This window comes from Pelodiscus sinensis, chromosome 29, assembly GCF_052426305.1.
Source record: "Pelodiscus sinensis isolate ZL-2025 chromosome 29, ASM5242630v1, whole genome shotgun sequence".
Lineage (NCBI taxonomy): Eukaryota > Metazoa > Chordata > Testudines > Trionychidae > Pelodiscus > Pelodiscus sinensis.
Genome location: NC_143080.1, coordinates 2,467,325 through 2,480,269, shown reverse-complemented (window position 1 = coordinate 2,480,269; position 12,945 = coordinate 2,467,325). Strand labels below are relative to the sequence as shown.

Below are 12,945 nucleotides of genomic sequence, written 5' to 3'. Positions count from 1 at the left end.
GCCTTTTTCCAAAAAAGCTCTTTTGCAAAAAGGCTTCTTCCGCGTAGAACGAGGATTACCAATGTCAGAAAACCCCTCTGTCCTTTCGATTTTCTTGCAGAAGAACGCGCTTGCAGTGTGGACTCTGTAGTGTAGACATACTCTGTATGGCGGTCTCCCATGATGCACTGCCATCTCCCCTCTTGGCGAGGCAAAGCAGCGCATCATGCGAGATGAAATCCAGCCAGGAAGCTCCGACCACAGAGAATGGGAGCACGAGGCAGCTGAATTACAATTCCCATAAGGCACGGTGGCAGCATTTTTGAATTTAAATATTTCAGATTTTAGCCAAAATATTTTGGATTTTCCTCTTGCACACCCGCCCCCACCACCACCACCAAAAAATCAACCATTTCCACCGGAAAGAAAACAGTTTTCTTGTAAATGAAAACTCCATTTACTGGCAAAAAGTTGGGAAACTATTGCTCCCTTATCTCAACTGCTACAGCAGCCCAAAGTGACGCAGAGAATGTGAGCTTCTCCGGGCATGCAGGACCCAAAGCCTGTTGCGTTTTTGTAGGGGAACCTGGAGGGCCCTGCCTTGACAAGTAATAATGTCTGCCTTGACCACAGTGTGGATCTCTAACAAAGCAAAACCTGGGCCTGTCTCAAGTCTGGTGCCTGTGAGCACGCAGGCAAGGCCGGGGGAAGCTAGGAGAGGCAGGAATGTTGTTTGCACAATCACACAGCATGGTCCAGCGAGACCACGCCAAGAACATCGGGAGGAACCTTGTACTGGTACATTCCATTTCAGATAAGCAAAAATTCAAGATACAGCCATAAAACTATAACCAAGCACCTAGTTTTTGCAACATCCTGAGTAGCAAAGAAGGGCATTGTAGGTATCTTACACAACATGTAATCAATTGGTAGGTAATATTAGAATGACCAGGCCTTGCTTTGCTATAAAACAGGCTTAGTAAGAGGAATCGATGGGAGTGAAAGTAAAAGACCCTTCACACCGGCTATGGCAGCGTACGGCGTCCTGACGCGTGCGAGTCGAAGGGACCACAAACCTGCCTGGGACTGTAGGTGGCCTATGGGTGAAGTGTAAATGAACTAGGCTTAAATATTGTAATTAATAAATCTTCTATGAATTGCTTTTGGAGTGTTTTGTGCTGCACTAATCGTTTTTCGAATGCATAGTATTTAACATTTACACATTGTGTGCAGTAATTATTTTTTTAAGGCTTGTAAAATGCAAACAACTCTCTTAACTGCTTCCAGGCTTGCAATAAATAAGCAAGTGGTTACGTCTCTCTGCAGCGTCCTGGTTTCCCTCGGATCTAAAAATCAAACCAGACGCCAGTTTTGGAGATCCGAGTCAATACCTTCCGTTCTCTCCAGAAGGGAGGGAAAACACTGCAGGGGCAGAGATACAGAGTAAAAGGCATCGCCCTGGAGGGAATGATATTGTAGGGGGAGAGAGGAATATCAGGAAAATTGCTGAGCCAGTATCTAAGACCAGACCCTTGTTCAGTAGCTCTCTCTGTTCACCTGCCGGCGGAAGGGGAAAAGTTGGACAAAGTTTATTTGAAAGCCCCATCTCCCCCCCCCCCCCCCGCATGTGCATCGACATCTTTCTTCGAACGTGTTGCAAGTTTTCATCAAAACAAAAAATGAGACTTTTTCAGTTTCAACTGATTTATTTTTTTTACCAAACTCCTTTTTTACAACCCCCCCCCCCCCCACACACACACACACACATCAGCCCAGATTTCAGACCTAGCACTCAGCTATTGCTGGGAAAACCACCCTCCGTTCTCTTTGCAATGAGAGAATCAGCAGAAAACTCCCCGTGCGAAACCCAGCGGCAGAAGAATTTTTCTCTCCCTCCCCCACACCGTGGGAATGGGGCTCCTACTGAAAATGCCATTGCTGGGGTCTGCAGGTCTATACCACCCAGTGGGATCTTCCCTGGCCGGATCAGAGCAGTGGAACCGGGGTAGAAAATGGTCTACCCCGCATAGATGGAGGCAAGTTGGTGTCCTACAGTCAACCAGGAACCCACCCACTGTTCCATCCCAGACCTCCTGCATTGAGATGGAGACCAGCTGCCCTCGTGCGTTTGCTGTGCTTGTGGGCAGAGCTGTTCCTGCCAGCCCCTTCGATCCTCTGTCCCTGGCAAAGCCACCAGGGGAAATCCGGCTCCTCCTTGCTGTGACTTGGGAACGTATCAGGGAACAAGAGCTGTGAGCAGCGCAGGGAGCGGCCAAGAGCAAGGCCTTGCGATCAAGTGACTGGCGCTACCAGCCAGAACAAAGGCAGCCCGGGAGACGCGCAGGTCGAGAGGCGTCTGGATGGGCTCCCGGAAGCCACTTGCAGAAAATGCAGCAGCTCCCTCCCTCCTCCCCAGGCCCAGCCCTGCCGTTCTCAGGCAGGAAGGAGAGGCAGAGCCCCGGGGTTCTGTTCCAGGCTCTGCCACACCCTGTTACCCGGAGCTCAGCAGAACTCTGACCTCCCCAGGGGCGGGAAGTGAAAAGACACGGCCCTCCACGTGCCTGGGTAGAAATCCCCCACGGCGGGGAGCAGGTGACATCCCAGCTGTGCCTGTTTCTCAGGCAGACAGCCACCCCGGCCGGCTTGGGACAGGAGATCCTTGGATGGAAGGTGCTGGAGGCGGTGGGGACAAAGCGTTTTACACGGCAGATTTCAAGGATGCCACCCAGTCTGGCTTCCGCTAGGCCCGAGTCCCCCCACGTCGCTGGTGTCAGGGCTCAATCGGCCTCCACAGCCTCAGCTCCCCCTCACTTCCCCGCCAACGCTGAGCGAAGGCATGGACTGGGGGTGTTTGTGCATGGCCTTCCTGGCCCCCGCCCCCGCCCCCCAGAGACTGGTGGGCCCGAGTGCAAGGGGAGCTCGTGTTAACACCAAACTTGGCTCTCATCTCCCGGGAGGGTGGCAAAGGAGATGGCTTCCCCATGCAAGGAGCCAATGGGCAAAGCGAAGGGGCCTTCTTCCCGGCCACGGCAGAAGAGCAGAGAAGTCTGGGGTCTGCGTTAAAAGCGCTACAGGCCCCAGCACTAGGTTGGGCCCATTGCAGCTGGACGAGGAAGCCACCAAAGGAGTCAGCCACAGCGGGGGAGAAGCAAGAGGGGCTTTGTAAAAGCCTCAGACCGACGCCCCCACCTGGACGTTCTAGGAAACGTTTAACGCCCGTCCTCCCGTTTCACTCCCGCAGCCGGGCCGGGCCTCGCGGCTTTGCTAGGCTCGGTATCACCCCGCCAAGGGAGGCGGCTCGAACAGCAAAGGAACAAGCACACCAGAGCGGGGACTTGCTTTCAGAGTTTTCCACCTTTGGAGGAGGCCCAGGCTGTTTTGTCACGGCGACTGCCTGGCCCCAGACCACACGACGCAAGGCCAAAGCCAGCAGGAGAACAGAGGAGCCTAGTCCAACAAGGCACCTGGTGGTGTTGAGGCTGTTAGAGGACAAAGCATTTCATACCGGCCTGCAGATTTCAAGGCGGCCACCCACAGCCCGGCTTCCGCTAGGCCCGAGTCCACTCACGTCAGGGCTGAAACCTACTTCCACTTCTTCTATTCCCCATCACTGCTCACAGCTAGAGCCTGGCGTGGACACATCTGTGTCTGCATCCGCCCCAATACGCCGTGGATATCTGTGGGCAGGCCCGCGGGTGGGGATACCCTCAGAGACAAAGCGGCTCTAGGTGGGGATATCCTCGGAGACAAGGCAGCTATCTGCAGGTGGGGATACCCTCGGATACAAAGCGGCTATCCGCGGGCAGGTCCACGGGTGGGGATACCCTCGGATACAAAGCGGCTATCCGCGGGCAGGTCCATGGGTGGGGATACCCTCGGATACAAAGCGGCTATCCGCGGGCAGGTCCATGGGTGGGGATACCCTCGGATACAAAGCGGCTATCCGCGGGCAGGTCCGCAGGTGGGGATACCCTCGGATACAAAGCGGCTATCCGCGGGCAGGTCCGCAGGTGGGGATACTCTCGGATACAAAGCGGCTATCCGCGGGCAGGTCCACAGGTGGGGATATCCTCGGATACAAAGCGGCTGTCCGCGGGCAGGTCCACGGGTGGGGATATCCTCGGATACAAAGCGGCTGTCCGCGGGCAGGTCCACAGGTGGGGATATCCTCGGATACAAAGCGGCTGTCCGCGGGCAGGTCCACGGGTGGGGATACTCTCGGATACAAAGCGGCTGTCCGCGGGCAGGTCCGCAGGTGGGGATACTCTCGGATACAAAGCGGCTGTCCGCGGGCAGGTCCGCAGGTGGGGATACTCTCGGATACAAAGCGGCTGTCCGCGGGCAGGTCCGCAGGTGGGGATACTCTCGGATACAAAGCGGCTGTCCGCGGGCAGGTCCACGGGTGGGGATATCCTCGGATACAAAGCGGCTATCCGCGGGCAGGTCCACAGGTGGGGATACCCTCGGATACAAAGCGGCTATCCGCGGGCAGGTCCACAGGTGGGGATACCCTCGGATACAAAGCGGCTGTCCGCGGGCAGGTCCGCAGGTGGGGATACTCTCGGATACAAAGCGGCTGTCCGCGGGCAGGTCCACAGGTGGGGATACCCTCGGATACAAAGCGGCTATCCGCGGGCAGGTCCGCAGGTGGGGATATCCTCGGAGACAAGGCAGCTATCGGCAGATTTGCAGGGCTCTGCAAAGGAGACGGGATTGCCCGCCACTTGCCTACGTGCTTTCGCCAGCTTCCCTTTCTGCTAAGGCAAGCGGTGGGTCAGGTTTCAGACTCAGTAGAAAATCAGAGGCGCGTGGGGACAGGGAGCTGAGCTCCTGGTCGGGCCGGGGGCCTGCCACTGCTCTGAGGAAAGCACTGGGCTGGAGCACGTCCGTGCGGGCAGACAGCAGCCTGAGGACCCCCGGGGAGCACAGGTGGAAGCTGCCACCAGACAGCAAGACCCCCCCCCGCCCCGTTTGCGATTCAGCACTGGAAGCTGTTCCCCAGGAGAGAGACTCTCCAGCGCTGGGCCCACCTGGAAGAACCGGGTTTGGTTTTTTCTCCTCTGTAAAATGTTTCCAACGAGAACAAAATGTGTCCAAATATTTTCAGGGTTTAATCGAAGACTCCAAAATCTTTCACAGCTTCACAAGAACAGGTGCCCCCCGCTCCCAAGAATTCCCGCCCCCCACTCCAAGCCATTTTCCATCAGCAAACATTTCTTCCTAGAAAACATCCCCCCAAAGGGCCGGTTCCAGGGATACCCTCGTGCTCGGGCCAGGACGGGGGCATCGGCACAGCGGCGGGGAGATGGAATACCCTGCTGGGGCAGGCACACACGCACTAGCTTTGCCCAAACTTACCCCTAAAAATAGCAGCGTGGTCACCGCCACTCGGGCGAGCCACCTGAGGGCCAACCACGGGAGTGGCTAGCAGACACCTGCCGTATTTACAGGGCAGCCTAAGCGCCGCGAAGACGGGTACACCTGCCCACTCTGGGAAACACACTTCTCCGCCGCTGTGAGGGCAGATCCCCCCGCTTGCTCTGTCCGCTCAGCCTGTCGGGCCAGCAGCCTCGCTTCCGAAACCGCGGCGGAGCCTTGCCGTGGGGCGTGACACCACTGGTGCCTGCCCCGAGGAGGCTGCCTCGGAGTTCCCCTCATTGAAAGAGGGAGGCTGAATTTCCCCATGTGCTTTCTGGCCTCCCTCCGCCCAGCGATGGGCCCAGCGGGATCGGAGGGGGGCTGGAAAGCAGGCAAATACTTCAGCCACCACCCACTCCACTCCTGCATATCCCACAATGCCGAGCAAGACTCCGGATGGTCCATCGGTGGCATTTCCAACCCAGAGGGGGCGTTACAGAGAGCGGAGAAAGGACGAACTCAGAGAGGCAGACTGGACCGCCTTGCAGACTCCGCCCCCAACACAGCAGACTCCGCCCCCCAACACAAGCACATTGCGTTAGTAGCAGACTGAGGGGTTGGTCCTCTAGGATCCTGTTTGTTGGTTCAGACAGGCAACTGGCCCCTCCCACGAATCCCCACCCACCTCTGATGAAACCTGGCCCTGCACACGCTTCCTGCCGTCAGTCTCGATGTGCAGCGCGTGGTTAATAAACGGGGCCAGGAAGCTGGCATCAAAGGCCGGCCGCACCCGCCGCAGGCCCCGGCTCAGCCTGGCCTTCCCCTGCCTGCCCGTCCGGCTCCCCGGTGCCGCCGCTTTGCTGTTTGACGTACTGGTCCAGCAACGCCGAGAGGTGCCCAGCGCCGTGCTGCAGGAGTGCACACGTCTGGGAGGTGGTGAGCGAGAGCGTGCCCACCACTTGCCCCTGGGTGACTTCCAGGGAGGGCAGCTTGGAGTAACTGACAACCCCCTGGCTGCTTAGGATGGTGTCGTCAATGCAGGCACCTGGCAAGACAGGAGAGGAGCAGACCCCGCTGAGTGCAAGACCCAGGCGACGCCGCGACAAAGAGCTCGGGTCCCTGTCTCTTCCGCCGGCGCGCTCGGGAGGTGCTTGGTCCTGGGAGCTCAACGCTGGGCACGGCTGCTGCCCCGGAGACTGTTCCCTTCTTCGCAGAGGGCGGCGGAGAAAGGTTACGTGATTTGATTGAGGCCAGGCAGCAAATCGGTAGCAGAGACAGGACGAGACCCCAGGCTCCCAGCCCTGCAGGCAGCAGCAGGACAAGCGTCCCCGTCGACGCAATGCGGCCCTGACGTGAAGGGGCCACTTCCCGGGGAGCACGATCCTGGTCTAACTCGGCCCGCCAGGAGCGAGGGGAGGGGCGAAGGGCACTACTGCGACTGTGCCGCGAGCACCTGCGCTCAGCCCGGTCCACGCCCTGGCGGGGGACGAGCTCCTGTCCTGGACTGGCCCGCAGAGCGCCGGCCTCTTGGGCCGTGAGCAGAGCCCTGCCCCTGCGGCGTGACCCTGCCTGGGAGCCTGGCTCCCCACTGTTCTCTTCTGCAGATGCCACTTTGGGCAGGCATCGGCCCAGGAGACCCCCCCGGCCTTCAGCCCTCCGCCACCGGGGAGCTGCGCCAGCTGGTGCTGGATCGAGTGAACACAGACCCCCCCCCTCCCCAGCCCGGGCACATTCTGGGGTCCGAGGGCAAAGCAGCTGTGCCAGACATGCCTGATGCGTGAGCGGAAGGGCCAATCCCCTCCGGGGGGGAGGGGGGGGATAATTTTGTATGGGGGGGGGGCACGCCAAGATTTTGCTAAGTGGTGACGGGCCGCACTTTTCTATGGAGGGGGTGTGGGGTTGGGTGCAGAAGGAAGCTCAGGGGAGGGGAATGTGGTGCAGGGGAGGATGTGGGTCTGACAGGGAGTTCGGGTGGAGGACGGGGTTGTGACCTAGGGCAGGGGATCAGGGTGCAGGAGAGGATTCTGGCCCGGGGGAGGAGTTTAGAGGGGGGTGCAGTGATCTGGGGCAGGGTGTGTGTGCAGAGGTTTGGGTAGTGACCTAGGGCAGGAGGGGGGTGATCTAGGGCAGGGAGTTGGGGAGAGAGAGGGGGTGGGGCGCCAGAGGCAGGCTCTGTCCGGGGGGCGCTTATTGCAGGTGGCTGCCAGCCAGCAGCCCAACAGAGAACCCGAGAACCCTGCCTGCCACAGCCCAAGACGCCTGGAGGCTCCCTCCACGTGCCGCTCTGCACCGTGTGACCCGGGCGGGGGTGGGAAGAAGACGTTGCACCCTGCCCTCGCCCCCAGGCCAATCACCACAGCTCCCATTGGGCACCCTCTCTCTCTCCCCCAGTGCCAGCTGTTTTGAGCAGCTTGGGCCAGATCAAAAGGCTTGGCACACTGGATCGTGCCTGCTCCTGCCCTAGAGGCAGAAAGTTTCCCCTTGAGATGCACCCAGAGGCCTTGCGGGCCGCTGACATGGCACGCGGGACCCAGGGTTCTATTCCCAGCCCACATCACTCCGAGCAAAGTGTTTTCCCCACCCACCCGGTCTCTTTCCTACTTCGACCATAAGCTCTCTGGGGCAGGGGCTGCCTCTCCCTCTGCGGCTGCTCTGCCCCGTGCGCCACAGGGCCCTGACCTCAGGGAGCCTCTTTAGACACCCGTGTAATACACGGAGCAACATCGGACGCTCTCCCAGCCGGCCGATCCCTTGAGGGAGGTTCCTTACCTAGGAGGCTGATCTGTGGTACGCGCTTCAGCATTCGCAACATCTCCTTCACCTTGATTTCCGGGCTCATGATCATGAGGTTCCTGGCCACGAAGAGAGGGAGAAGGTTCTTGTATTTGGACGTGGAAAGGTAGGGTCTCACGATCTGAAAGAGGGAGGCAAAGAGCACGCAAAGTAAGCAGGAAAGAGATGACACTTAATTTGCACGTGGCGCTAACGAACGGCTGCCCCCTGCGGTGCCTTTCGGATGGCGCCCGCCTTTTTATGATAGAGCACGGGCTGCCCCGCTGAGAACAGACCCGGGCCTTCCCCAAGGCCTGAGACCGGCAGCTTCCAGACACCCCTCCCCGAATTCTCAGCCCAAAACCATCTTGCAGTTGGACTCAATTAACCCAAGTAGCCAGCACCATCGGGTCCCCAATAGCCAGGTGTTTTTCTGATGTTGCCTGAGTCTAACAGTTCCCCTGTACAACTAACAGCGGCGGGCACCTGCGCCCTGCCCGTCGGGGTTCTGTGTGTGGCCCACGAGACGCTTTGCTACTGGTGCCCACCTGCAGGGTTGCCAGAGTCCGCTGGTTTCCCTCCACAGAGTCTTTTTCCGACAGGGATTACGTTTTATTCGCATGCAGCGCACGGCATTGGAAAACCGCTGCCTCCCGGACCAGCTACCCCGGATCGCCTCGCTCCCTGCGAAATCTCCCGCACGCCAAGCTAGACGTGGAGCTGTGGACAGTGCATTCTGGTGAAAGGGCCCTGGCTGTGCAACATGCCCCTACAGCGGGGCACCAGAGCCTGCTGATCGCCAGGAGAAGGCCAGGTTCATCTGGGTGGCCAATCCTCCGTTGGCCTTAGAACAGGGCCGGGCAAGTGAGGCTAGCGGCCTCCCGCATCTCAGGGTGGCCGTCACCAAGCCAGTCTCCCGGGCAAGGGCAGTTTTGCTCCCTGCCCTGGCGTCCCTAGAGTGCAGGGGCGGTGCCGACATACCCGTGGCAGCGCTGGGATTGGCTGCAGAGGGAGCGCCCGGCTCTCCGGCAGCGTTGGGTGCGGTCGGCCCGCACCTCACTTCCCGCGCCCTGGCTCTAAAGCGCGCGTCACTTTCGTAACACTGGTAGGAAAAAACCTACGCGGACGGAAACCAGCAGAATCTGGCGACCTTCGCGTGGGCACTGGGAACAAAACATCTGGTGGGCCACACAGAACCCTGACGGGCCACAAGCATCCCCGGGACGTGGACTGCCCACCGCTGCCTTACAAGCTAAACCCCACAATCCTAGGCTGGGACGTCGTGGGGACTGTGTTCGCTGTTTGCTTTGTGATGCTGTGTGGGATTCCTATTGTCCTGTGCTGCTCTGCAGACAGACAGACAGACAGAGACCGACCTACGGAATGGCCCAGGTCAACCTGTCACCTGACCGGAGGGGGAAGATGCAACCAGTAATAGTCAGATAACACCTTGGACCTGGGAAGCAGGACATAGGAGGGGACAGGGCTGCCTGGAGGCCTGGGACCAGCTGCTGGCTGGTGAGTGAGTTTTTCGGCTGACTTAGGGAGAAGGGAGTCTAGCTGGCTTGGGGGGGGCCAGGCAGGGGCCCAGAGTACTGGCTCTGGGCCCCCCATCCCCAAGGTGGATTGTACTGACGGCTCCTGGTTCCTGTAACAAGAAGTCTGTGCTTCGCTGTGTCCCTGTGACCCAATAAACCGTCTGTTCTACTTGCCGGCTCAGAGTCCCGTCTGACTGCCGACGGGGGGGGCTGTGCCACTCTGTGACAAAGGCCAGCTGGCGCTTTGAGGCAGACAGCACTTACTCCAGCCTCCTGTGACGAGGTGTAGGTTAATAAAGAGCAAGTCCAGCTATCACAGCCAAGGGCGCACAATAACCCTCACCCCGTCCCCCCTTCCACGGGCTGTCTAGAGACACACTCTCGCCCTGGCTTCACTGCACCCCTTTCAGAACAAAACCTCACTCCAATAGGAGTGGCCGGCGGGTGCCGGGTTCAGCTGCTGGCCGCTCCGGCCGTACCTCGTTAGGGAAGAACTTGACGTGGATGTTGTGTTTTCGGAGGCGATGTTGCATCATCAGCATTTCGTCGCTGGGCGTGAAGCAGTGCTGGCACACAGCGATCATTTTGCTGTCCTGGAACGCCTCTGCCACCTGGCGGTGTAACAGCTTTGCATAGCCGTTCTCCTGGGAGCGGGAGAGCCGTATTTATTACATGCCATTGGCCAAGCATAGAGCTGGGGGGCCCCAGCGGCCACACTGAAGCCCGCACAGAGAGCAGTTAAGCAGAACCCGACCGTCACAGAACACCCTTCATCCAAGGCTTTCCCAGAGGCAGGCCCCATCCCCCATGTACAGATGGGAGAACTGAGCTCACAGAGATTCAGCGCCCCATGGTCACACACAGCGTAAGTGGCAGGGCCAGGGTGAGAACCCTGTGTCCCGTTTTAGCCAGCAGCCCATGTGCACTAAGGGTCTGATCCAGCACTAACTGACATCCCCAGGCCAGTAGCTTAGCCAGGAGCTGGACTGGGTCCGTCACCAAGGCAGAGCCAAGAGGGGAAAGAGCACAAGGCAAAAGTTGAAGAGGCTGGCTCTGGAGGGACAGCAGGGGCAAGGGTTGCCAGGTGGCCGGTTTTCACCCTGACAGTCCGTTATTTCTGGCCCTTGTCCGGTAAAAAAGAAACAGAAAATACCGGACATTTTAAATGTCTGGTATTTTCTGCTTTTCTTGGACGGAAAGCCGGTGGGGACATTGTTCCCCTGCCATGTCTGCGTTTTACCGTTGTTTGGTTTTTTTTTTTTTTTTGCTCAACAACTTTTGTCTCCTGGGTTTTTTGGTCAACAAGTTTGGTCTCTCCCTCCACCCCCCCCCCCCCCCCCCGACCAAGTTTTTTTTTTCCCTGTCACGTTCGGGACTTTGGGTGAAAGCATCTGGCAAGCCTAGCAGGGGCATAAGGCCTGATGTGAGAGAAGCCAAACATCCCCAGCTCATACAGGCGTGGCTGGGATGCCCAGCATCAGTGATGAAGCAGGCACGCAAACAGAAGGGCTGATCAGAACTTAAAGCCAAAGGCAGGTCGAAAAGATGAGAAACGTGGGAGACGGGATTCAAGCCTTTATCGCTCAAGAAGCTGAGAGGAAAAAAGAAAAACAACAGGGCAACGAAAGGGACGTCTAGACCCAAGGGCAGCAAGGGCAGGAAGAGGGATTTCAGCTATAAACAGAGGGTTTGCTAGGGCAACCAATGCCCAGTGAATAATCTGAGCCTGTAAGGGTGGATTTACACTGCATCCAATGCCCAGCCCAGGTTTAAACACTCGAGTTAGCAGGGCTCAGGCTAGGTCAGCAATGGGCAACCTCGGCTAGTGAGTGAGCCGCCCAAGTGGCCGCCTTCATCGCACTGGGATGCAGGATTGTGATAACCAAGATGGTCTCCCGGGTTAGGGTATTTGCTCCCTGCACTGGCACCCCTAGAATTTGCAGGCGGTGCTGACCAACCCGTAGCAGCCCTGAGCTTGGCTGCAAGGTAGCGCTTGGCGCTCTCACTCAGTGCTAGGTGCAATCAACATGCACCTCCCTTCACGTGCCCTGGCTTTACACGCATGGCACTTGAGTAACAGCGCTAGGAAAAAACCAACCCAGACGGAAACCTGCGGAAGCCCTGTGCATGGGAGTGGAAAACGAAACGTCTCGTGGGCCGCACGCAGAACCCCGATGGGCCACACGTGGCCCTCCAGCAGGTTGCACGAGGGCATGAAAACCAGCTCCGTAGGCTGGAACTTGGAGTCGCAAGTCTAGGACGGCGTGGGCTCGAGAGCCCGTGGCGCAACATCAAAGCTATTTCTAGCACGTTGGGGTGAACCCAATTAACAGGAACCTCGACCTGGGCAGGGTGGCTCCTCCCAGAGGCCACGCAGACACCCCCAAGGTCTCCGCACGGCTCCCAGCCCCGCGCTCAGCGCGTACCTCCTTCTTTGCGTGGACGCGGGGCGTGGAGCACACCACGGGGATGGCCGGTTTGGGGGCCACGTACTCCGTTACCGCCATCAGCTTCTGCCGCTCGAAGTGCATCGCCTTCCAGTGCCGGGTGACCGACTTGGCCTGGCGGACAAACTGCAGGGTGGGCAGCCAGCCTGGGGCCGGACAGAACGACAGCGGTGAAAGGCGCGTCCAGCCGGGCTGGCGAGGGGCGACAGGACCCCCCAGGGCCCGGGCCCTGCCGCTCTAGGCACGGGGGGGTCTGAGCGACTCGCCAGCCCCGGAGGCAACGCTCAGACCCGGGGGGGGGGGGGGGGGTCGCCGCAAGTGGCTGTAACGGCGCAGAGGCTACTGCCCCCCCCAGCAGTGAGAACGGGGGGGGTCAGACGCCTGGGGGCGATGGGGGGGCTGAGGGGGGGGGGGCTGAGGGGGAAGGGGGGGTGGGGGCGGGGCTGGGGGGGGGATTGGGGGGGCAGGGGGGCGGAGTGGGGGGGGGAGAGGCGGGGGGCAGGGGGCGATGCTGGGGGGGTCAGAGGTGGGGGCGGGGCGGGGGCAGGAAGCGATGCTGGGGGGGGTCAGAGGTGGGGGCGGGGCGGGGGCAGGAAGCGATGCTGGGGGGGTCAGAGGTGGGGGCGGGGCTGGGGGGGGGGGGATGGGGGCGGGGCGGGGGGGCGGGAGGAGGGGGGCGGGGGGGGGGTTTCTTACCCGCCCTGCAGGGCCCCCGCCCGCTCAGCGCCGCAGCCGCCATCTCCGCCGGGAGGCCGCCGCGGGGGGTTGTGGGAAGGGGGCGGGGCGGGGCGGCTGCCAGGGGCCTCCGGGCCGCCAGGGGGCGCCCGCGCCGCAGAGCCCGGAAGCGCCGG

At 59.9% G+C, this 12,945-nt stretch overlaps 1 protein-coding gene across 2 annotated transcripts; it reads right to left on the bottom strand.

The window, feature by feature from the left end:
* Positions 1 to 5,071: 5,071 nt before the first annotated feature.
* Positions 5,072 to 12,935, bottom strand: MRPL10 (mitochondrial ribosomal protein L10). 2 transcript variants are annotated; one of them, XM_075911537.2, is made up of 5 exons: positions 12,791 to 12,935; positions 12,074 to 12,240; positions 10,127 to 10,291; positions 8,107 to 8,251; positions 5,072 to 6,382 (listed from the first exon to the last, which is right to left on the bottom strand). In XM_075911537.2, exons 1-5 carry the CDS (start codon positions 12,831 to 12,833, stop codon positions 6,111 to 6,113), a joined length of 792 nt encoding a protein of 263 aa, XP_075767652.2. In that variant the 5' UTR covers positions 12,834 to 12,935; the 3' UTR covers positions 5,072 to 6,110. The 2 variants fall into 2 exon arrangements, with proteins under 2 accessions (XP_075767652.2, XP_075767653.2); XM_075911538.2 differs by having other exon boundaries at positions 12,074 to 12,208; positions 12,791 to 12,908.
* Between the last annotated feature and the right edge of the window lie 10 nt (positions 12,936 to 12,945).